This window comes from Perca fluviatilis, chromosome 12 (assembly GCF_010015445.1).
Source record: "Perca fluviatilis chromosome 12, GENO_Pfluv_1.0, whole genome shotgun sequence".
In the NCBI taxonomy this organism is placed as follows: Eukaryota; Metazoa; Chordata; class Actinopteri; order Perciformes; family Percidae; genus Perca; species Perca fluviatilis.
The window spans coordinates 23,678,700-23,704,128 of record NC_053123.1 but is presented as its reverse complement, the minus strand read 5'-3'; the positions used below and the strand labels follow the sequence as shown (position 1 = coordinate 23,704,128).

At 38.6% G+C, this 25,429-nt stretch overlaps 3 protein-coding genes across 5 annotated transcripts; all 3 read right to left on the bottom strand.

The window, feature by feature from the left end:
• Positions 1-201: 201 nt before the first annotated feature.
• asmtl (acetylserotonin O-methyltransferase-like) lies at positions 202-8,742 on the bottom strand. 2 transcript variants are annotated; one of them, XM_039818834.1, is made up of 16 exons: positions 8,626-8,742; positions 7,582-7,689; positions 6,240-6,371; positions 6,101-6,148; positions 5,938-6,002; positions 5,783-5,847; positions 5,418-5,526; positions 4,372-4,720; positions 4,058-4,294; positions 3,483-3,645; positions 3,175-3,374; positions 2,923-3,055; positions 2,697-2,837; positions 2,421-2,543; positions 621-860; positions 202-390 (listed from the first exon to the last, which is right to left on the bottom strand). In XM_039818834.1, exons 2-15 carry the CDS (start codon positions 7,672-7,674, stop codon positions 655-657), a joined length of 2,064 nt encoding a protein of 687 aa, XP_039674768.1. In that variant the 5' UTR covers positions 7,675-7,689; positions 8,626-8,742; the 3' UTR covers positions 202-390; positions 621-654. The 2 variants fall into 2 exon arrangements, with proteins under 2 accessions (XP_039674768.1, XP_039674769.1); XM_039818835.1 differs by lacking the exon at positions 202-390 and having other exon boundaries at positions 699-860; positions 2,464-2,543.
• A 192-nt stretch (positions 8,743-8,934) lies between these two features.
• Positions 8,935-13,293, bottom strand: p2ry8 (P2Y receptor family member 8). The gene is made up of 3 exons (XM_039818656.1): positions 13,074-13,293; positions 11,365-11,679; positions 8,935-10,199 (listed from the first exon to the last, which is right to left on the bottom strand). The coding sequence occupies exons 2-3, from the start codon at positions 11,649-11,651 to the stop codon at positions 9,434-9,436; spliced, it is 1,053 nt and encodes a 350-aa protein (XP_039674590.1). The 5' UTR covers positions 11,652-11,679; positions 13,074-13,293; the 3' UTR covers positions 8,935-9,433.
• Positions 13,294-14,251: 958 nt separating this feature from the next.
• On the bottom strand, positions 14,252-24,471 carry upf3a (UPF3A regulator of nonsense mediated mRNA decay). 2 transcript variants are annotated; one of them, XM_039818654.1, is made up of 10 exons: positions 24,288-24,471; positions 22,364-22,470; positions 22,170-22,276; positions 21,845-21,943; positions 21,546-21,656; positions 21,340-21,395; positions 21,096-21,254; positions 20,865-20,998; positions 15,765-16,065; positions 14,252-15,406 (listed from the first exon to the last, which is right to left on the bottom strand). In XM_039818654.1, the coding sequence occupies exons 1-10, from the start codon at positions 24,426-24,428 to the stop codon at positions 15,227-15,229; spliced, it is 1,395 nt and encodes a 464-aa protein (XP_039674588.1). In that variant the 5' UTR covers positions 24,429-24,471; the 3' UTR covers positions 14,252-15,226. The 2 variants fall into 2 exon arrangements, with proteins under 2 accessions (XP_039674588.1, XP_039674589.1); XM_039818655.1 differs by having other exon boundaries at positions 15,777-16,065.
• Positions 24,472-25,429: the final 958 nt, after the last annotated feature.

Genomic DNA, 25,429 nt, shown 5'->3' with positions numbered 1-25,429 from the left:
ATAAAGAACCTTGAACCTTTTACTGTGCTTTATTACATTTTCCTGATAATACTTATGCACTTCTACTTATGAAATTTGGCATTATCTATTGTTGTATTACTTCTTTTATTTAAGCAAAGGACCTCAAAAGGCCATCTGTCATAATCAAATGAATGAAATACATGAGGATTTGTATGTGTGATGCAGATGCTACATTTTAATGGCAATAAAAGCATCAAGGAAGTTCATAGTGTAACCCACACGGATGTCCCCAAATCCGTATTTGCTCAGCAAGTCTGCATACTGGCTCTCTGTCCTCTCCAAACCCTCAGTCTGGGCAAGCATGTTGAGAGACTGCAGAGTAGGGTGTCTGTCCGTCCAACACGGTCTCAGCTATGAGCACTGCACATCCTAAGGCCCAACAGAAGAGATTGCTCAAGACCTTAGTGTTCAGGAAAAATATTAAATGCCCAATAACACAAACAAAACACTCTGTTTTGCATCCAATACTTCAAACATTAACAGATTTTCTTTTCACCCTAATCTGTCTGGATTGGTTGACAGAATCTGTTTTACAGACTCACACTTCACCATAAAAATATTCCTGACCTTAGTCCTTTATTTTGGCAAATGTTACCTACAGTATATCAGAAGTCTTGTTGAGGGTGTTGTCAGTCACACTTTGATGCAGAGCATAGCATCCAGGAGGTTGTCTGTATGTCTGACATGTGCTGTTATGAAACCATGGCTCTTCAAAAGCAGACCGTACTCTGTCGCGCTCCTCTGTTTCCCCTCGCTCATGCTGAGGGCCTGGAGCAGCCCGCGACTCGGGCCCCTTCTGTCTTCATCCAAGAAGATCTCACTCAGCAGGAGTCCACAGCCTGGCAGCATGATACAAGTGCATAATGTGTATACAGATATACAACAACTTTAGTGAACGATAGTGGTGGTTTTGTAACCTCTTATCCCCTTGCATTCCTTTGCGTTATGCAAACAATAAAGATCAAGGAGGATACGAAAGATACAATAAATCAGGTTGGTATTTTGGCTTGCCTATAAACTTGCCAGCTTCTAGAGTTGTTTAATATGTCACAAAAAAAAGCTTTTAAATCAGTTAATGATAACAGGTTACAGCTGTGGTTTAGGGAGACTGCAGGTTACTGACACCAAACTAAGCAGCAGCAGATTTTAGATATGATTTTAACAGAACTAACTGAGTTGCTACTCACTGTACAAATGAAAAACTGGCACACAGTTTCAACGGCACGTGACTACGAATGTTATACTAAGCATGCATATGTTAATAATAGGGGTGGTATGGTTCATGAAAAAACATCCGAACTGTTCGGTACGCTTGTCTCGGTTCGGAGCGTGTGTGCCGCACTGTTCAACGCATGCGCAATGTAGCCTTCCTTTCAATCCTGTCGGCTCTCTGCAGCGGGCGGGGCTGCTCAGGCACACACACACACACACACACACACACACACACACACACACACACACACACACACACACACACACACACACACACACACACACACACACACACACACACACACACACACACACACACACACACACACACACACACACACACACACACACACACACACACACACACACACACACACACACACACACACACACACACACACACACACACCAGGAAAAACCGGAGATGAGACGTAAAGGAGGACCTAAATTGAGGACAGCTACGCACGTTACTGTAAGTGCAATGATAAGTTAAAGTCCAATAAGTACTTTATCAAACCGTATGAATGAGCCCAGGCCAGGATAAGAAATTAACTAACAATGTAAACTTTTTTTTTTTTTAATGTTCAACGTATTCTGACTTATTCAAAAGACGGAGCTTTAAGAGTTCCTCTCTTTTTCTTTTAAAGGATACAATTTTTGTAAGAGCTACACTGAAGTTGGCAGTTCGATAAATGAAATATAAATATATGAAATAAATGAAAATTTGATAAAATCAATTGGTAAATTTAAATTGATATTCTGTAACATTAAATCTTCATGTGCTCAAAAGGCACATACGTTCCTGTAGATGGCAATACACATTCTTCTTTTTTTGCCAAATAAATGAAAAGCTTATTAAACCATCAATGTCTTCCCTCTTGCTGTATCAAAATCTCACCTAGCTTTCCTCAGAGATGGTCCCAATAATGTGCTTAAAGTCAAGTCAAATTCAGTTTGTGCATGATTACATGATATAACTATATAATTATTTAATACTGTATCCTACATTGTGGATAATTAAGCTGTATATCATATGGGGAAGTATATTTATGGAGTGTTAAAGATTAAAAGAAAAAAATAACAAGAACCGTACAGAACCGAACAGCCACCCCTAGCTAATAATACATATTTAATTATGTTACCAAGAATTATTTAGCCAAAATATGTAGTAAGAAAGTGTTTTTTACCTGCAGTGCACGCATTCGCGATTTTACTCAGAAGAATGCCCACCTTCTCATCAGGCCAGTCATGGAGAATTCTTGCCAGGATGTACAAGTCTGCTTTGGGCAACTCATCTTTAAAGAAGTCTCCTGTTCATAAAGAAACAGAAAAAAAAAAAAAAAAAAAAAAAAAACTGTCACAGAGTGAGATGTTACTCTAATATCTAAGACCCACAGAATAACAGCATAACAAAGTTAACTATCTTTTTGTCATTGTATTTTGATGCAGATACACAAACTGACCTGCTACAAATGATACCCGGTTGTCTGTGTGCAGAGGAAGGAAATGTTCGCTCATCTCAACAACTGCAGGCAAGTCAAAAACTGTCACAGACAACCCAGGATGGGCTTTAGTAAACTCGTAGGCCATTGCACCAGTGCATCCTGGGAAAAAAACAAAAAGATGACATGTAAAAGAATGGTTTATTATTTAAGGACACACTTTTAAACCTTTACATTCGTTTTTTACCTCCAAGATCACAGGCAGTTTTAAAACTGGAGAGGTCAAAGGCTGTTGCTACAGCTCGTCCTGTAACTTTAGCAATGCTGTGCATGGCATTCATGAATCTCAGTTTGGCTTCTTGACTGTTGTAGAAAGTATCCTTTAAATAGAAACAAATGACATAGGAGGAACAAAATAGAAAACGGCATCTCTAAAATGTTTTCAAATGTTTTTCCCCCCACATTTTATCCATCTGAGGCTGAACTTGGAGATAATCACCTGAAACATATCCTTGGATGTCTTCCCAAAAGCCTTTTCGCGCTGGTTGGCTCCCTCCCGCACAGCACTCTCAAGGTGGGAGAAAAGAGGCCACACGGTGTCGTTACAATGCTGGATGTAGCCCCGCAGCGAAAAAGGAGCGTCTGACAGCAAAAAATGCGATGACAGATCTGTGTTCTCGTACACTGACTTCTGGCATGCTGGGAGTAGAGACACCATGAAAGATGTGAGAGATTCGTTTCAAGTTAAGCACTAATGTGATCTCTTTAAGGTATCATTATGATAAGCATAGATCAGTCCTGACTAACCTCTCTGTTTGCTCGTCAACAGTCCCAGAGACACACAGGCTTCTAGCAGGCATGCAGTGCCCTTCACAGAGGCTTTGATCTCCTGAGCCACCTGTGCTGCATCCAGCCCTGGCCTGCTTTGTAGAAGGTCAAACACACACATCTTGGACGCGGTAAACAGTGCCTGGAACATTTTAGGAAAGGCAGAATGGATTCAGAAGCAAAGTGAAACTTTATTTGTATGAATGTGATACGTAATATAGACTACCCGGTGCTTACAGATTGTGAAAAGAAAGAAAGAAATGTGTAAAACCACAAAAGGTACTTTTTCACTTCTTTTTTTGTGCAAATTTAAAAAAATATGTTTATAGTGAGCTTTAGAGGTGCTGATGAAAGTGATTTATAGGACAGCTTTTCCCCCTGTGCTCCCGATCTTTAGAAAGCAAATACGTGTATTTCCCCAAAACGTCAGACTATTCCTTTAAGTTGAGCTAAACGCCACATTACATCCTCTAAAAGTAAACTACACCATTGACGTATTTCACTATGACAAAAAGGTTAAACAATATCGGAATACACAGTTTATCTCTAATTACCTTTGAGGCTTTGAATCCGTCCATCAGATCAATGATTCGCTGCAAGTCGTCTTTTTTCGGTTCACTGTCCTCATGCTCGGTCACACTGAGCTCAATCACCTGCCCACTGCTAGTCACCAGTGGTAATGTGGTATTATATATGAACTCAGCCTCTCTATCGTCTGTATGTTTAGACAGGCTGTTGACCAACATCCAGGAACTCTCATCCACTTCACCTTCACTGCTTTTCCTTTTCACCTAAAGAATGAGGACTGTTAATTATATTTAATGATAAAAAGGTAACAGGTTGTGCTCATAGGGTGAGGAAAACTAACCTTATGGACAGGATTGGCTGAAGAGCTGTTCTGGGTATGGTGTGTATAATTGGCCGGTGTGGGGCTGGATGAGGGGTTGGGTTTGGCTTTAGAGCTGGGACTGGGGCTGGACTGAGCTGGCAGGCCGGGTGGGGGCTGAGTGAGTATCGAGGTAGCGTGAGAACCGTTGTGGCTCAGCCGGACAGACACAATTTCTTGGTCTGCGGAGGAAGTACAGCGGTTGTAAATAAGGTCCAGCTGTTTGCAGAAGTGGTTCAGGGGGAAACCCACAACATTGAGGAAGTCACCATGGACGTACTCCACCAGCATCCCACCGAGAGCCTGAATACCATAGCCTCCAGCCTTGTCCCTGGCAAAAACATTTGCACACACATGTTACTTCTTCTTCTTCCTCAAATGCAGAACAAATCAAGCAATACACTCTCGCTGACATGAGTCAATCTTTAATTTTTTTGCTGACACATTCACTGTCAAATAGGACAAAGCAAACACATTTTGAACAAAACTCAGGCATCAAAGTCCAAAAAGCAACAGGTTCATGAAGCTCATATCTACTAAATGACCTCCATTGAACAAATGTGCGGTTAGGTTACTACACCAAGAGAAATCAATAGCTTAGAGTAAAAAAAGAATCGCTGGTGCAACACAGATGTCTTCTTACTTTATAGTTTTTTTTTTAAAGTAAATATTACTTAAGTATAGTATAGTTTTTTTAATTTTTAAGTAAATATTACTTAACCCTTGTGTTGTCCTTCGGTCCCAGTGACCCGAAGGACAAAACAAGGATTATGTACTGTACTTCCATTTACTTTGTTGAGAATTACTCTCTAAACCCTGTTTCTTGTAAAGTAAGTAAGTAAAGTTTATTTCTAGAGCACATTTAAACACAGTTTAAGCTGACCAAAATGCTGTACAAACAAGCACTAAGGTGCTGTATTAACCCTTGTTTTGTCCTTCGGGTCACCGGGAACCAAAGGACAACACAAGGGTTAAGTAAATATTATTATGCAAATAGCTATTACATATATGTGAAAGTTCATACTCACATGGGTTCACCACTATTGATGTACTCCCACAGCATATTATCTGAGAGATCAGCAAACTTCACTTTTGTTTCTTCATAGAACTCAATCAACTGGTAATCCACTTCTTCGTCTGGGGTGGGGGGCAGGATTAAAAATTAAATGTGTCCACTACTGGAAACACTACACTAAACCCTCTCATATATATTTAGGAAACTGGTATGAACACACACAGTACATTACTGTATAGTTTTTTTCTCACAGATATTCTTGCTGGACATTTAAGAAATAAAAGATAAAAAAAGTATCTTAAAACAGCCTAACTAGTTTGTTTTATCAAATATCTAAAGAAAACCTGTAAGTCTAACCATTATTCAGATGTGACTTACTTTCTTTCTCATGGCAGACGACAATAGCTACACCAGTGAAGACACTGTGCTCTTTACCACTCAAGCTGGAAGAGAAAAATAAAGAAGAGAGAAACTGTAAACCAGATCATGCCCGTTTCTAATGTTAACTCAGAAACAATGTAAATGACACTCACCTTGACAGCATCCTGTAAGCATCCTCTTTGTCCACTGGCTTCTCCAGGATCATGCCATCTACAGTCTGTGGAAAAGAAAAACAGTGGACAGAGAGAATAAGAAAACATGCATTTATTGCAGAGAATAAGCAGATAATATCCTGTTAAGCTTTCTTCCTTTTACCACAATAGTGTCAGCTCCGATTACTATGTCTGGAGTCTTCAGGTGTTTCTAAAGCAAATGAATACGGAATATGTTATCAAGTAGTCATTCAACATGATAATATACTGTATACTGTCATACAAAAAGGAGCTGAACTCACAAAGGGCATCCTCCTGGCCACCTCCAGGGCCTTTTGTTTGGCTGTCTCAACAGCATACTCGTGAGGTGCTTTGAAAAGTCCCTTGTCAAGAGTTTCTTTGAACCAGGATGGTACCACCTCAAACCGTAAGCCCTGAAATATAGAAAAGATAGATAGATAGATAGATAGATAGATAGATAGATAGATAGATAGATAGATAGATAGATAGATAGAATTTAGAAATGGCCCTTAAAAGTTTAGTCCAATCGACACTATATATAAGAAGCCAAATGAACATTTATTTTTATTTTTACATAAAAAGAACTGTTAACTAGGATATATACTGAGTGGAAGTTCTCTATGGTAGAAAACATATTCAACAGCAAAACGGTTTCTAAATAACCCTGCACAAATCTTCTGCTCATCAATTGCTTGTTACTTTTGATTAACATATACTGTACATCAATACAAATATATATCTGCGATATGGTAATATTGCTCCATATATCGGTCTAGTTATAAATAACATAATATAAATTATAAATAATAAAATATTCATTGCCATTATGTTCATTACCATTGACATCATTCTCATCAGATAAGACAAAGTAGGATAGGTGACAAATCATTTAGGATTCATTCAGCCCAGGGTTTCTCAACCTTATTGTTAGGACAGCACATTAGCTTGCCTGGTAGAGCTGCACAATATATCGTATTTTTATTGTCATTGCAATATCAACTGGTGCATTATCCAGATCGAAAAAGGCAGTGATATATGGAGATAGACACTCAGAGATTTTTTGTGTTATTTGAAAGAAAATGTTAGTAGAAAATTAAATTTTCATTTTTTAGTGGTGCCTTTTATATTCAATTCAATATGTTGGAAATGATTTCCTTTTCGTTTGTTTTAAATTCAACAAGCTATTTGTTGTATTTTAGCAGAATACTGAAAGCAGCAGACATGCAGAACTGAGTACACTTTAATATCTGTGTCTTTATCGCAAGGAATATCGTCATCACGATATTCAACAAAGTTATCGCATATTTTCCTCATATCGTGCAGCCCTAGCCTGGTATACTGATTGGATCATGAAGGATTTATAAGACGGATATACCTAAATGTGTTTGATTTGTTATGATTTTATATATAGAAATCTGTAACTTTGGTTTAAGTAGTTTTTTTTTTTTTAAATGATGCATAGGTCCAGTCAGGATTTTTGGGGACCTAAAAGCAGATTCATGGCCCACAAAAGAGAAACCTTGTCCCAGCTGAACTCAATATGCACAATTGTTAATTAAACAAAATGTGCAGTTGTCGTGATCTATATATAATTCCTGGGAGTCTAACCAGAGGGAAACCTACCGCATTGCTGAGAATCTCCAGTCTCCTTGGAGAAGCACTTGCCAGCACAACCAGTTTACCGGCGAGCTTGGAAATGACAGGGTTCAGCACCATGGTGGCCTTCTCTAACTGCCCATAAAGTGATACAGAGTTAAACATTACAGATGTGGCCTAGTTTATGTTAAAGACTCAGCAGTAAGGAGTCAGATGACTACAGCTGTACAGGTATGCACTATCACCGAGGACAGTGCTGAAATGATTAGGTGATTAGTTGATAAGTCAATCGACATAACATCAATTTTGACCATTAATTAATCATTTAAGTAATTCATCAAGAAAAAAAAATTCAAGCCATTAACTGGTCCGTTTCTCAACTGTACAGATTTGCTGCTTTTCTCGGATTTAAATAATTCTGAATTGTATATTTTGGGGTTTTAACAAAACCTCTCTCTGGGATATTGTAATGGTCATTACGTTCTTAAGGTCTATGCACCAAACGATTAATCTATAATAAAAGTAATGGTTAGTTCCAGGCCAAAGCCAATGTGTCTCATACATACATCATAGAATAATGCATTCGACAAAAGACAATGAGCTGCTGTAAAGTAATGTAAATGCAATTCCACTCACTGTAATTATAATGCATACAGGTAACCATTTGCATTTGAATAAAGTTACAGCTTTTCCAAACAATGTCTAACGGCAATGTGTTTACTGTGTAACGTTCCTGTACAAACAATATTTGGCTCGCCTGAAAGAAGCCAAAGTTAATCACGTAACGTTAGATAATACATGTGTTTGAAGCACCAAACAATAACGTTATAACATACGACATAGCTGACGCTAGTTCACAACTCTGTTGTCTTAAATATGTAAATTTGATGTTAGCTAACGTTAGAAGCTAGTAATACGTTTAGTTACTGTAACGTTTGGTTAGCGAGCTCACCCACAAAAAAAGTGACACGCTTGAATGAACAAAGTCATTCAAAAGAAACACGTTTGATGGTCTGAGAGCGTTACATTGACGTTACAGTAGATATGCAGTACACAGAGAGTATCGCTTACCTAGCTACTCCAGTTAGGAAACTGAAATGATATAGCCATAGACAGTTAGTAATATAGCTAGCTTCTTGCTACGAACGTGACGGCGCATACGTGATGACGTTTCATAACGTGAGCGGAACCACCATTCGCACACTGTTATGCTGTTAACAGCTTAACAGCAACAGAGTAGCATGCATCCATTGAAAGCATGCATCCATGGTAGTATGCAGTAGGCTACCTCTACTACTACTACTTCTAATTATATAATAATAATAATAATAATAATAATAATAATAATAATAATAATAATAATAATAATAATAATAACGATAATATTAATACATTTATTTTTGTAGAGGAAGAAAAACAGTGAAAATGAGGATCTTGAAACAAGTTAAAAAGGTTAAAAGGTCAACTATACAAATTCATAGTAAAACACAGTATACAGACATTTATAGAGATATGTACAGAGACAATGTTAAAAATGTTCAGTCAGAGAAGGCTCATACTGTACAACACAAACATTCCATTCACATTTCATTTGCACTTGTGCATGCTACATATTTTGTCAAAACTATTATGATGCTTGTGTCAGATATTAAAATACACATACAATAAATGTTTTTTCAGTCTTACATTTTTTTTATTGCAAGAATAAAGATAAAGTTATCAAAAAGACTCAGCTGCTGACCATGTTCTTTTGTTCCGTGGTCCTCCCTAAAAAAACTGAAGTAAAATGATTTTGAAATTGTTAGACATAAGAGCTTGGCACACTCCCACACTTTAACAACTCCCTCAATCTTTATTCTGATTTTCTCATTCCATGTCCCTATGCTGTGGTGTTCTTGGGCATCAAAGACACCTTGCTGTGCTCTCTCTCCTGACCTTCGAAAGTGCAATGTGCCGAGTACAAACTCTCTCTATGTTCCATTTTCATTGAGTCCCCACTACTCAGACTCTGCAGATTAATTATCTGTCTCAGCTTGTGTCTGAAATCCTTGGAAGCAAAGTAGTAAATGAACGGATCGAGGCAGCTATTCAGGCAGCTGAAACAGAGAGACAGTTTGTAGGACATGTAGATAGACTGCTGATAGAAGAGTCTCAGCACAGTGTGAGTCAACAGAAGGATGTTGTTTGGAGCAAAGCACAAGGTGAAGACCAGGAGAACAATGAAGGCCAGACGTATTGCTCTCTTTTTCTGGGTTGTCTTGGAATCTCCGGCCAGTTTGTGTATGACACTGATGTAGCAGAATGTTGTGACACAGAAAGGGAAGAGGAAGAGGACGAACACCATGCTGAAGAGAAAGGCCGCCCAGGCAGTCACGTTCGGGAGCATGTCTTTCTTTAGCACGTCAAAGCATGTGGTAATCCCGAGTTCAGGAATGTCAAAGGTCAGGTCTGTGGTCATCAGCGGATACAGAACGCTCAGGACTAAACCCCACATGAGGACGCAGCTGATGACTGCATTGGACTTTCTCTTCCTGATCTGCCTGAACAGCATTGGCCAGACAATGCCAAGGTAGCGGTCAATTCCGATGGCCATCATAGTGAGGACGGAACAGTACATATTGGTGTAGAAGACAAGGGTCATGACACTGTGGGTGGATACATAGACAAAAATAGTGTTTTATTTATTTACAGGTTAAAACTACATAAAAGATGAGAAGATCAATACCACTGTTCAACATAAAGATACACAGCCAGCAGCCAATTATTTCAGCTTAGCAAACAGACTGGAAGCACAAGGGAAAAGCTAGCCTGGCTCCATCCAAAGATAACTAAATCCACCCGCCAGCAGCTCCAAGGCTCACAAATGAACACGTTATAGTATCTGGTTTGTTTAATCTGTACATGAAACAAAATGTAAGAACGAGCAGTTATGGGGGGGGGGGTGTGTGCGCCGGACTATTTCTTGGCCTGTGGTAGTGAATTCCTGGAGTCTTGTCACCCCCATAAGGCCGCCACGCAACCAAGGGAGACAGGAGAAATCACCGCACCTAGCCAAGAAAAGGCTGGCCCATAAACCTTTTTTTAACCCGTAACTTATTAACTTCATTTAAGGTTTATTTAGATAGGGACAGATACAAAAAACATAGGTAAGCTTCAACAGTCATCTGATGTATGTATCATAGTGTTTTTAGCCGAAGCTAATTCTCGACACTTGTCCCTAGAACATGACTTTGTCACTTTTGATTCTGTACAGATTAAAAAAAAAAGATGTTAACACAAAAATAGGTCATAAATAGTCTACATATTATTTTTAGATTTAACTACTAGTAAACAGGAAATTACTTAAGCTATATACTGACTATTGTCAGTTTGGTTTTGAGAATTTCTATTATTCTTTATTGTTTCCTGTCCCTTGTGTCCCTTAATGATAGCTGACATTGTAATAGCAGACTGAATGACAGGGAAATGATCAAAGCAAATGGAAAAGAAAAAATAAGCGATCAGAGCTTATTGACCTAATGTTAACTTCCTAGTGACCCTGATGTTGCCATGGAGATGACAAATTGTTCTTGGGTGAGAATTAATTGACCTATTTCTGCAAAGATATTCTATATGCAAACTCAAGCACTTAGCAAGAAAATGGAAGAGAACAATGTGGAAAGAGTGGTATCCATCTTCTCATCTAACTTTATGTGGATGTACACTGAGCTGTGAAAATAATGTTTGGCTTGACAAACACAATTTCTTTGGATTTCTTTTGAAGACATCCTTCATCAATACTTTAACATTGCCCACAATAATAAAGAATACCTGCACATCTTGGGTCCCAACTTCCAGTTGTATCCTTGGAACTGGTAGGCGATCTGAAAGGGCAGGGCAGCGCCAAGGGCTAAATCGGTGAGAGTGAGATTAATCATGAAGATGATGGAGGGGGTCTTGGGGGAGGTACGGAAGATGAGGATCCACATGGAAAGGCCATTTCCTACCAGGTTAATCGTAGTGACGATCATGTAGATGACAGAGATGGCAATGCTGGCATTTACATTCATAAACAGGGACAGGGTGGCGTTGTCTAGCTTGCTGGAATTCCCCATCATGACTGGGGGGTGAATGGCTTCTCAACACCTGTGTTTTGGGGTTTAACAGAGGCTCGTGAGGCTTGTGGTACAATGTTTTGTTTTCTTACACAAAAAAAACTGGTGGAAATTAATCAGCATCTTGCAACATCTTAATTTATATAATGTGATTGTTTTGTAATATTTGAAGGTAAAAGCATAAAACATCAGACAGCATACACCACAAGAAAAGAAATACACTATCTGAAGAGATGCGTGATACTGATGGCAATCGTTCCTCTGTTTGCTGTGCAAAACTGATTGATCTAAAAGGTGTGAAACAGACACCTATAGCATTCTTATCAGGACTTCATTACTCGTGTTGTTGCTTGCGTGCGAGTAGCACATGTGTTGGGTGGAGTTTTTCACACAGGAAAAGGACTACTAGATTTGTGGTGAAGGCTGCCAACTGTCACTGTGGGTAGCGTGTGTACAATTGACGCCTGAAAATGTTTGGAAGTAGACTCACAACTGTTAATGATTGTTATATAGCCTAAAAGGCTTAACATGAGAGGTGAGACAAAACTGAATTTTATCTTTGAGCCATGAGATAGTTAACACTAACCGGAATAAAAACACTTTATTTGACACGTGGCGCATTTGGTTGTGACAATGGGGAGTTACCGCATATCAAATGACAGTAAAAACAACAGTCACACACCACTGAGCCAAGTTGCACTGAAAGTTATGCAATGGAAAGTACCTATTACTACAACAATGATCAGGATGACCATACTACCTATGCAGTTGGGAAAACTCACACATTTCATATCTTAAAAATATATTGTTTTGCAATAATGACAATTAGCAAACTGAGACTTTTAGGTTATAATGTTTTTTTTTCCCCTTCAAAATTATAAATACATTTGGTAAATAAATCACATTTTATTTATTTATTCATTTTCCCTTCTTTCTGCCTGGAAGGTTATTTGTTGTATGTAATGGAACCAAGCATTTCCTTAACCTGTGTTTATTTATGACATTTTTACATTTACACTCTCAATAAGCACAGTTTTGTCTTTGGTTATGTCACATACTGTATGTATATACTATACTAATGTTATAACTTGGATCAAAGTCAGATGTTTAGTTCTTGTGGCCACTGTGTTTTTTTGTCTTTACGTTTTAAAAAGCAAAATAAAACAAATACATATTGTCTAAAACAAACAGTAACAATCTTTCACTTTGTCTTTCAACATTTGATATTAAGTCACTAAGCACATAAAAAACAAAAACATTTTGACCAAAGTGCTTTTGGTGTTAACTTAAAAGTACACATAGTAGCAAGTATTAAGCAACTGACACGTGGAGCAGTTTAGGCTAATTTCAAGTCAATATTTAAAATATTTAATATTTATAAGGTTAGAACTTCTAAACCTCAGGAAAAGTCAGTTGAACACTCACCTATGAACCTGGAGGCAGACGAGACAAGAGGCAGGTTGGCACACAGGCATACAAGTGTCGGTTTCAGATGTAGGTACAGATATTGTGACTGCTGAGGAAATGAGATTTGTGTTACAGTTCCAGAGAGGAAATGGATCATGTGACAATCTTCATGCTACCAACTGCAGAAACTGCCACCCATTAGAATCAGACTTGGAAATGGCATGTCTTAAATCTCCACAAGCAAACAGCACGGAGAACATACTTATTTACCCATACAGTATGTAACGCCAGCATGATGGGCTCATTCCTCACCTTGTGGTGCATGAGTGATCTCTGCAATCTCTAAAACTATACCTGTACATGTGGGAAGACCTGAATGGGAAATTAATAGTTACTCGTCTTTACTATTGAAAGTTTTGGGAGTTTGTGAGGTGTGAAAGAGTGTCACTTTCACTGTTACTCATTTCATATCACTGTTGTGATAGAACAGGGAAGGAAAACCAGAGAGATTCACAAAATTATACCTGCGTCACATGTATGCAAATGCTAAAGAAAGAAAGCTGTGTGCTGGTTGACATTGAGTTGGATCACAAAAAATAAGACTACAATAAATATTTGATATACTATATACAGTATATAAAAATATAATTTTCCTTCACGAGATTCACGGGATGTGTTCTTATGCTGCTGGCTTCCTGTTGATGATAGTTCTGCTTTATCTGGGTGACAGTGCAGAGTACGTGTAAAAAATATTGAGATCATCCACAACAAGTAAAAAACATAAATTACAACATATACAGTACAACATGGTGTCACTGTGTTCTTAACATTTAGAGAGGAAAAAAGAATTGATTCAAACTTTGGATTAACTGCCTACAGTATCACTCATGAAACACCTAGGCATGTCTACACCCACTAACGCTAAGATACCATTGTGTATTCATGTTTTTACACATTGCTAACTATAATTGACTCATTTCTGCCATATGTAAATGTGTGCTATGGGCAGTGCTAATGACAAATGCTGCCTCACCCAAACTGTCAGAGAACTACCACAATGACTGAAACACTGATTTATTCGCTTGTAAATGGTACAGGAGCTTTATTTTCTCACAACTTAAAGAAAAAAAAAATAATGATACAAGAGAGAAAGACAAATGTTAGATTGTGTGCAAAAATAATAATAATAAGGCTTGTTAAAAAGACATATTACTTTATCAATATTTGTGGATTTTTCTTTTACATTTACTTGACAGAATTAATAGAAAAACCATGCACACAGCATAGAAAATTAATTGTTTTCATTAACCGGTGTCATGCTTTGCAACTTTACATCTTCTTTCTAGGAAATACTTTATAGAAATGTAGAGAACGTGTTCTTCTTGGCTCATGGGTGATCGTGTACAAAGCTTTGCTCACAAATAAATTATTGTCTCTGTTGGACCACACCTTAGAATAAGCTGGACCACATGTAATAAGATGCATAGAAACTACGAAAAAGCGGTAAAACATTGTCCTCTCTTTATCAATAATAACTCCTACCCCCTCTCATTCGCTCACCTTTACACACGAAAATACACACAGGATTTCCTCTGTGACTTTTTCTACATCCATTGTTTGTAAGTTCTACTTACATTATATTTCATTTTAATAAAATCTATTTGATTATTAAAAACATCCAGGTTCAGCAGAGTCTACAAACGCTTAGTAACAAGACCGGTTGCAGAGGATGAGATCATGGTTTCACCAGAACATTGTTGAAGGATACCACAGGTGAGCTGCCTTTGACAGGGACACACTTCCAAAACACGATGACCAAAAGGAATGACACTGCATGGTCTGACACTGACTGTTGTGCTGTCATAAAGCTAACTATTATTGTTTAGCCCTGTTCTTAGTCTCGCATGGTTCATTCCAAGGATTCTTTGAGTATTAAACAGTGAGACAAGTAACATATTTAGTGTGTACTTAAAACGTTCATGCTCCAGCAAAACAAAAACCTTAACCAACATTCAAGGCTCTGAAATCGGTTCCATCCAGTACAGATGAAAATGACTAAAAGACAGTTTTCTTTCTTTTTTAAAAGCTCAATGATAAACTGTCAAACCTGTCACCCACCATCAATTTAAGCTGAATCATTTATTTGTATTTTCGATAAACATCCAGACTGCTCACTGTTCATCTTTGCTTTTCTCGAACCCCTTCTCCAGCCCCGTCGCCATAGTGACAGCCTCATAGCAATGCTCTGTCCCGGATTCAGGTGAGGGGATGCAGTCATAGCCTTTGCCTGCTGAGCTCATGCGCTTCCTGTTGCGTGCGCCTGGCTGATAGAGCTGCATGGCTGGACGGTCCTGCAGGGAGACAAGAGAGCAGGGACATGGGAGAGACAAGCAGCACACATTTTGAATGTACATATTAACATATACATACTCATTCATCTACATACGGTTGCTTAGGTCAAATTAAGTGCTATCTCTTCGCTGGCTTTAAGGCCTTCCATTCACGGCTAAATTCACTGGGTATCCTGAAAGAGACCGTCTTACACACAAATACACTCAAAGTATATTTTCTCTGAGCTGAGATTTTCTCTGAGCTGATGATTATCATCTGTAAAAAAAAAAAATCAACCAACATCTGAAACACAGTTACACGTCTACATCACGAGAAATGAAGCAATTAGTTGTCACCTTCCCCCCATCTCATGCTCACCTTCTCGCTCACCTTGTTTCGGAGGCGTTCCTTCCTGTTACCCAGGTCCTCCCTGTCCTCCTTTCCTAGTTTGTCTCCAATGTCAGGACAGTAAGAATAGCCATGATGATGCCCCTCTTTCTTGGCTCTGTCCTGGCAGTAACCTTTCCCCCATTTGGTCTCATCTTTGCGGCGCATAAACTTGTCAAACTCATAATGGTGTCGCTGTCGTTTCCTCTCTTCATCTTTTCCACGGTGATCCTTATCTCTTTGTCTGCGGCTGTGCTGCTCTCTCTGCTCCTTTTCACTCTCAGGCAGACTTCTAGTAGTCAGAGTGGGTGTTGCAGAAACACAACATACCAAATTATTACACAGGCATAGTTGTTAAAATCTGAATTCTTGGTACTACTTTACAGTAAGGTTTGACTTTTTCCCGCTATAAAATACAGATGTAAATTCATGTAAATCTATTTTACCTATAGATGTTGATATTAAATCGCCCATATTATGCTCATTTTCAGGTTCATAATTGTATTTTAAGGTTGTACCAGAATAGGTTTACATGGTTTAATTTTCAAAAAAACACCATATTTTTGTTGTACTGCACAGCTCTCTCTCACTGCTGCAGATCCTCTTTTCACTTGGTCTCTGTTTTAGCTACAGATTGAGACCCAGGGCTCTCAAGTTTTGAAGACAGGCAAGAGTGACACCCCCCCCCACCCCCTGCCCCCAAAAAAAGATCATAGATTGGTGGCGGGTTGGACAGGTCGCAGGAATAGGGGTGTTTCATTAATATTATTATTATTAGTGTTTTTGTTGTTATTATTAATAATTGCTCAGATTTACACAAGAAAAGATTTGACACATGGCACTGACAATTCAACCAAATACAAAGTATTTATTCAATTTCTGCATGGTTACTTATGATAATGGGGGGGTCTGGGGGTCCTCCCCCCAAAAAATTTGAGCATTAAACTCTTCATTTCCTGCATTCTGGTGAATTTGTATGCACCTATTTATACCTTTTTCTGAATCAATTTATGCTGGAAATCTTTATGTAAAGGTAAACATAGATTAAAATCCAAATATAAAAACATAATGGAATATATGGCAGTTAGGCTCAGGCATTCTGTATTGCTTTCATCTATTTATTCTCCTGTAGATCAACTTTTCTAATTATATCTGAGTCAGCACACATGTAGCCTAGCATCATTTACTCTTCCCTTTTGCATCTTTTGTTGAGGAAGTAACCTCCTTAAATGTGCATATGACAAGTATTCACGTCAATGATACATTAATTCATTTTAATGAATTAATAAACCCCTGGACTGTAATATGATTTGTTAGAGCAAGATTTCTGCTCATGTTCAAAACTTTGTGCACATTCAAAATATCTTTTATCTGAGTTTTGGAGGAGTCGTGATACTTTGAGAAAAATAAAGTTATAATAGTCAATATATTTCAGAAAATAATCTACCTGCACCATAGTCTGCTGTGCATTACGTAATTGCTCTGCTGATTAGGTAGATATCAGACCTTCTGACAGACACAGAGCCCCGTTTGGGTCTCTGGTCTCTGAATGAGCGAATGTTTAGGGAAGTGTCTGTATGCTTTGCTTTTTTTTCATTGGTTGCTGCATTAAATCTTACCCAGATAAAATAGTGCTATTTTCTGATTGGCTATTGTGTAGCCCCTTTGTTTTTTTTGTTTGGCTGATAAGTGGCAGGCTCGATTTAGACATAAAAAATGTAAGCTACAAGCCGTGGCTTGGTCACGGTCTATGGGTTGGTAGCGTTGCATTTCCCCTGACTCGTTTCCTGGTTCTATTTCTCCATAAACAACATGAAATCAAGGAGAGGGTTAACTTTTCCTGCTACAGATTTCCCACCGTGGTCAGAAAGAACAGGAGGAGACACTTTGTTTCTCTCACTATGACTCTAGAGTCGGTACTTGCTCCAAAGATAATCACCGTCACTCTCTCACTTCTCCCTCTACCACACACTCCCCCCACACACACATGTGGCTCGACGCACACACCAGCGCACAAGCATAAACATCAGGCCCCTTATGTAGACTACTGCAAGAGCTCTGCGTGGAGCCTCCGCACAACTGTAAAACGGCCAGACGCGTTTGATTCCTGCCGGTTCCATAGTGAGAGCGGCGCAGCCAGAGAAATTTTGGGCGCTGCGGCATATTGAATTTATTATAAATAATTTTTACGCGTGAGAAATACAATGTGTGGCGGGAGTGCGTGACAAAAGACCGAAATGAGTGACTCAATGCGTGACACTTGAGAGCCCTGGAGACCTCTTTTCTTCTTCTTCTTCTGTACTATCTTTGATTGCACTCGCACATGCGCAGTAGCTCAGTTGTAGATCATGTCAGCTAGCTAGCGCCACAGACAGTAAAAGAAAGGTCGTTTCTCCAACTTTGGTCAGTTACAAGGCAGGATTAGCTGGGAGACTTCTTCTAAACGAGGGCGCACATGTAAGTAGTTCTTTTGTAAATTTTGGTGAACTTGTGTGTGTTGTAGCAGTGCTTTGCTATTGAGAACGAGGTAGCATGCTAGCGTTAGCCGCTAGCATGCTAACGGTTGTGGTTAGCCAGCTCGTTTCAGCTTGTGACGTCACAAGCCGTGCAGATTTTAACCAGCTCACCCGGAGCAGCCTTTTTTTTTTTTTAGAAAGTAAGTAATCCAATATCAACCCTTGTGTTGTCCTCCCAGGTCAAAACTGAAAAACAACCTTTTCACCTTTTTTCAACCTTTTTGTAAAACACAATTTTGTCGATTTTTAAAACATTTTTATCGCCTCATTTGACACTTTTTTCAAAGCTTTTTCTGCTGTTTTTGAGGCTTTCAATGCCTTTTGTCGCTTCTTTCAATTTTTTTGTCGCTTTTGTCACTTTTCTTGTCATTTCTTTTATACAATTTCTGAACATTTTAATTGTACTTGTGAAGAGCGTTGCATGGAGCCATCCATGTTATTTTTGGGCAATTTGGTTGAAAGAAACACACAATTTCTGATATAGAAAACTTTGAAAAGGGGTCAGACTTGACCCGAGGACAGCAGGAGGGTTAAAGGGAAAGATCCCCTGAGCGTGTTTAAAAGACAAAGCTAGCCACATTCGCAGAAGATATACTCACCGAAGCCTCAAAATTATTCACTATTACAGTTACCAGTGACTTGCTTTTACATAAACTATGCATGATAACCATCCTGGACTATACATCTGCCCATTGCAGATACTGTATATCTTTTTACATTCTTCACTCAACTCTTGCATCCTCCTTTTTCTTATGCTAAAGAGCTATTCTGTATATATTTGTTTCTATTTCTGTATTTATTGTTTATTTCTTAGGGACTGTTAGGTATTCATGGAATGGACCACCGAAGGAAAATAGGGGAGGGTCATGTCTTTTTATTCTTTGTTGAGGAGAGGGTCACCCAACAAATGTAGTCTGGGGGGTGGGGGGGGCTCACCCAACTTTTGTATTCATAAAACAGCAAAATTTCAAAGTGGCTTGTTTGGTGCATATTTTTCAATGTAGCTCTTAGTCTCTGCCATCCTTCGCTACCAGATGGGTCTGACCCATGAGTTTTCTGGGGGGCAGGGGGAGCACTGCCCCCGCCTGGTGGCTGAAACGGGTAATTGCATTGTTTAAAAAATGATTGGAATAATTACGTCTGGCATGACTAGATATTTTATAAATATCTTAAATAACACAAAACTAAATGGTGGTAGGTAATACATCAGATTTCATATACTGCTTTAGTAAAAAACATATTACCTGGCTGACGATGGGAGCAGCAGGACGTAAAAAACGAAAATTACTGTTGCACTATGTCTGGACACCTTGCTATGCCAAGGTTGCAATAAAGGTTTCCTAAATGCCATGTATATACATTTGATGTCATCTTACTAATTGATTGCAGATTTGTGTAGACTTTTATACATTTATTCCACTTTGTTTAAATGGCAAAGTGGAGAGGCCTCGTTCACCTGTTTGGAGGTGGCTGGTGAATGTGACATGCGTAGTATAGGCCTTGCTGGATACACCGTGACCCTTTTTGTGGATCTACTGATCGCTGTGGATTACTTTTTTTTTTCCGTGTCATTACTGATTACTGCAAAATACGGATCTTTTTTCTTAACATTTTATGGTGTGATTACGCTCGGTTTCTGCATTTGGAGAGGCGTCTCAACAGACTGTAGGTCGAACACTGATTGTTGACGGTTACATTTTAGTTGAATTTAAGTGTCGGGGCATTCCGCCACCGTCACCGTTTTGCGTTACAAGACAGCCATGCCGCGATTGGATTTCATAAGGGCGAATTGTTAAATTGTTACAATGTAATTTAAAATCTGCTTTAAAAATAAACATATATGTTTTGAATATAATGTTCAACTTCTGCAGCTTTACCTATGTTCTAAAACATATAATGACTGAGGAAGCCTAGTGACGAGTCCATAGCAACCAGTGTTCAATTTATTTCCCAGTGTCCTTTGCTGAATGGTCTCAATGTTTTATTGTTTTATTTCACGTGAATACTAGTTTACTAGAGGAGTAGTACTTAGTATTTGAAGTAATGCAGTAATGCAAGAAGTGTGCATTTAGTTTCCATGCTTATTGTGTTTCCACAACAATGTTAGTGAGCGAAATGGCCACCACACCATAACAGAGGAGTGGGATGCGTAAGATGAGAAAGGAGAGGCTAACACATGTATGTCATAGCTGTAAAAAATCTAAGGGCGTCTGCACATCTCTGCCAAGTGTAAACTAGCACATAGGGCATCAATAAATTGCTGGTGAGGGTCATGCCTTTTCTTCAAATCATTTTGGAGGGTCATAGAAAAATGATCACTGGCGGGGGGAGGGTCAAGTCTATTTTGACTAAGGATCCCAAAACTCCTCCGGTGGCCCCTTAAATAAATAACTAACAGTCCCTTATTAATGTTAAATGTTTGTATGTGTATGTATGCACCATTCACCAAGGCAAATTCCACGTAGGTTTAACTTACTCTGGCAATAAAGCTTTTTCAGATTTGGATTCTGAATGTAAAGTGGTAACACATTTAACAAATAGTGACCATTTCACACAATGCCCCCACGGTCCTTACTTTTCTTTGGGGTCCTTCGACTTTGTTTGTCCTCCAGCTTTCTCCCATTTGCCTCTGTCTGTCTCCCCGATGTCACTTTTGTCCTTCATTCGGTCTGAGTCCACGTCATCGTCCCTGTCACTCTTCTTCAGGAGCTGGATAAAACAGGAAAACAGGAAAACTACATGTTACTGCGCCATCCAAAGAACAAGAATAAATAAGTACGAAAATGATTTTTAGTGAAAGAGTTACCTTAATTTTGATGTCTTTATCAGACAATTTCTTCTGCTTATCTGCCTCTTTTCGTTTGCGTCTCTCCTCCTCTCGTCGCTTTCTCTTCTCCTCCTCCCTTTGCCGTTTCTTTTCAAGCTCTCTTCTTCTCCTCTCTTCTCTCTTCTCCTCTCTTATTCTCTGTAAAGAAGTACATTGTAGCACATTGGGGAGAAAAACATATTTGGGGTAATTTCTTTTCATTTGACCATTTTTCATTTTTTACCTGTTTCTCAATTTTCTTATTTTTAATGTACTCCAACAGTGGTGTTGTCCGTTTGGCTGAAATCGATCAAAGGAGGTAAAAAATGGACACAGAAAAAAAAGTAAACAGAAGTTTAGTAATTTTTCTGAATTCATATACTGATTCATATAGCTGAATCTTGATCATTTTGTTTGTAACCATAATCTGCTATGTCTATGGTACTGCACCTATGAGCTCTCTGGTCTTGGCCTCTATCTCTCCTAGCAGAGTCTCAGGGTTGGCCATTGACTTCTCTTCATCACAGGAGTAATTCTCCAAGAACCGCTTATACTCTGGGTCTGAGGGAGTTTAAGATCCAGATGAGTATATATTATATAGCAACATATATTTGAGGATTCAAGGATTGATTTTCTGTAAGTCTTAAACCCATGCAGGAACATTATAATCATAAGCTGAATATACAGTATTGTCTGCTCCACTGTACACCAGGGTCGTATTCAATGGGTTGAGCGCTGTAGTTTAGTACCTTCTTCAATGCTCCCGGATTTGGCATCTTTCTTTTTTAACTTCTTCTTTGAGATTTTCTGGAAGGGAGCAAACTCCACCACTGCAGGATATTCTTGGCCTGAGTAAATATTGAAATAAAAGGCAGCTCATCATTTAACAGACCAGCAATCAAATGGTAACAATGGCAACGAAAGCTCTAAAGACACCTCTCTGTCCATACAGCTCAGCCTGTAGCTGTAAAACAAACACATCTTTGTTTGCATTTAATATAGCAGAATATGTTGCACTGTGTGTCCGCCTTGACGGCCTCCAAAGTCTAACTGAGTTTAGACAAAGAGAAATACCCTTGTTGTCAATGAAGACGTAGCCATCAAATCGGTCCCTGAACAGAAGGATATCTTCATTGTTTTTAAAATTGATATATGCTCTGGAGAACAAATGGGGAGAAAGACTGTGGAGAGGAAGAGAAAAAGAAAATCATAAACATTCTCATAGTGTACGTTATTTGTTGATTGGTTAAAACGGTGATCATAATTACCTTTGATCAGCGGGAAAGAACTCAAAATAGTCATAGGATGGAAGCGGACTGAGCTGTTCCTCTAGCTGGTCCTTTGACAGGTTAGGTGGAAGCCTTCGAATCACCACCTAAAATCAATCCTTTATATGTTATTTTTCTTAGTTCAGCAGGAAGAACCTAGTTGGTAATATAGGTCATTATGGTTCAGGATCAGGTTTTGACATCTATTCTTAAGTGTAATGTTGCCGATTCCACATCTTACAGAAAAACAAGACAATATAGGACATATTGGATACCTCAGAAGAGATACATCTCTAAAGGCATTCCTACTCCCTATTGCACGTTCTGTCAACCTGAACAAACTGGAACTTTCCTGCATATGGTCTGGGAGTGTGAACAGGTGCATGAGTTCTGCAATAAAACCACATCAATAATATCTGATGTGATAGGATGTCGACTTCCTACTGACCCGATTGTTTTGATACTTAATGACGACTCTAAATTACACCTGCTTGGGAGACAAAAGAAAGTTTGGTTTGCCGGCTTCCCCCCTCCCCACTCGCTTTGTATAAAACAGTGGTTGGCATATTTTCTGGACATAGTTATGCTTGAGCTCTCTACAGCAAGGATTAACAAAGCCAAATCATTGACTATAGACCTACGGAAAGGTGCAGCAGCACAGGTATCAGACCTAATGACCTCAGCATCACAGGAAGTAGAGGAGGGCGACTAGGCAAGGTGGGATTTCTGTTTTTGTTTATTTGTTTGTTTTTGCTTTCTTTTCCTCAAGACTGCGGAGGGTGGGGGGGGGTGGTTGTTCTGGTTCAAGTGTGTTTGTCTGTTTTATTGTTCTTTAAAATGAAAAAAATAAATAAAAAATTGATCATATAAAAAAAGAAAAACAATACAATGACAAAATGGAAAAGATCTGCTAAACCCTGGGCTTAAAACCCCAAAGGTGGGATCTCTTCATGGAGCCATCAGAAATTAGTTTGATACACTTTTCTCGTGTATATCTTGTAATCCGTGCTCATAAAAGGAGCATAGCACCGATTTATCACTACACTACACTATCACATAGACTACTACATAGCCTGTTGTAGTTGTATAGTATCATCTGTGTCTCTTAGGGGAGCTTTATAACATAATAACCCTGATGGCTTCAAATATCAACTTAAACATCGTTCAAACCCTCAGTTTCCAAAGACACCAAATATGTCAGGCAGGATTTTTGGGAAAAGGTGTGTACAAAACATATACTATTTTCATTTGACAGAAAGTCTTAGGTTTGACTATTTTTCACTTAACAATGGGTTGGGACAAGCTGAGTGTATGTATATGACTGTCTGACAGAGTGGAACAACATGATTGTTAAAGATACTTAGGGGATTTTCTTAGTTTATGTTAAGGCCTTACACAAAATACAAAGTATTTGTAATGACGCTCAAATGTACACGGACAAAATAAGCCTTTTAAAATGCACTGTCAATATTTTTTTACATTTAATAAACTAAACAAATACTCAAATACACAGAGAAATAAATACCAAAAAGTGATTGTTAGTTGCAGCATTACTCAGATACATCTGAAACCTTGAAAGTCTTTAGCTACTGGGACAATTAGAATTTAGAATCCTAAAAACGGGATTACAGCTCGTAAAACGTTGAGAGAGCGTGTAGACGATACAAGAATGTGCACTGCATTGGACACGGTATTGTGATAATCTTTTCTAGTCAGTGTTTGCATCAAATAAAGTCCAAGGGGAATGTGAAATCTAAAGTGGTATGATATTATAGGTCTATCTGACAGATTGTGAATCTAGTCCTTCCTCCGCCTGTCGCTGTCCGCGGTGCTGAAACGATTCCAACTCCCTCTTTGCCTCCACCATGTCTGTTTTCTACACCGCGTAAACAATGCGACACATCCCCAACGCTCGGCTACCCACCTTAGTAAAAACCTCTTTCTTCTCTTCTTTCGGCTTGAAGTTGCCAGGGATGTTTTCCTGTTCTCTCGGGATGTCTCTAAATTGTATCTCAACGACGCTTTTCTCCTTGCCCACGGTCATTTGGTCCTTTTCAGACCTCATTTCTCTCCATCTCCCTCTTGCCCGTGTTAAGTCACCGTGTACTCGCGAGAGTATAGTAATATCGCGAGTGGAGCGATATTTAAACAGACAATTTTGATATTATACTACTCTAAACTGTCTATAGCATTCAGGCTATGGTATGTAGCCATATAGGTCATTGGACGCCCACCGCAATGGTCCAGGGTGTGAAACAAATTATGAAAAAGTTTCTCAGAATCAGAATGGGTTTTATTGCCAAGTACGTTTTTTACACATACAAGGAATTTGTCATGGTGTTGTTGGTGCATGTCACACATACTCTAAATATAAGGATAAAAATAATATACACACACTATTTAACTTCAAAGAAGTCCTGCATTTACATTTACGAGTATTTATATCAAAATGTCCTTAAAGTATCATATGTAAAGCACTCCATTTTAGAATAATGTTTATTATAGTATTGTATTATAATTATTGATGGGTTATTGTACATATCACTTTAATGTTGCAGCTGGTAAAGGTGGGCTTTATATACTGGCTAAAAGTTGTTTTACATTATACATTTTGTATTATGAATCTGAATCGGCAAACAGTAACTAGTTATTTATAAAATACATTTAGTGGAGTACAATGTTTCCTTCTGAATCGTGTAATAGAAGTATAAAGTGGCAGAAAAAGAAACAGCACCGAGTACCTAATTGTAGGCTACTTAGTACAGTACTTAATTAAATATACTTTGTTACTTTCCACCACTGTCTACAACATTCCTAACCTACATGCAAATATTTATATTCCAAACAAAATGCGCACATGTCAAATTCACTCAACGCGTGCAGCTGGTTTTTTAATATCATAATCCCAACCGTAATCAAACATTTATTTCAGAAACGCATTTCTTTCTTTCAGATCAAATATCAGCGTGCTCATCATGTAGGTTAACCCTACGCTAAAAGTTTTGGTTTTAACTCCAAACAGACCCAACTGTGGTGTGAAAATAAACCGATTGCCACTTGTTGGGC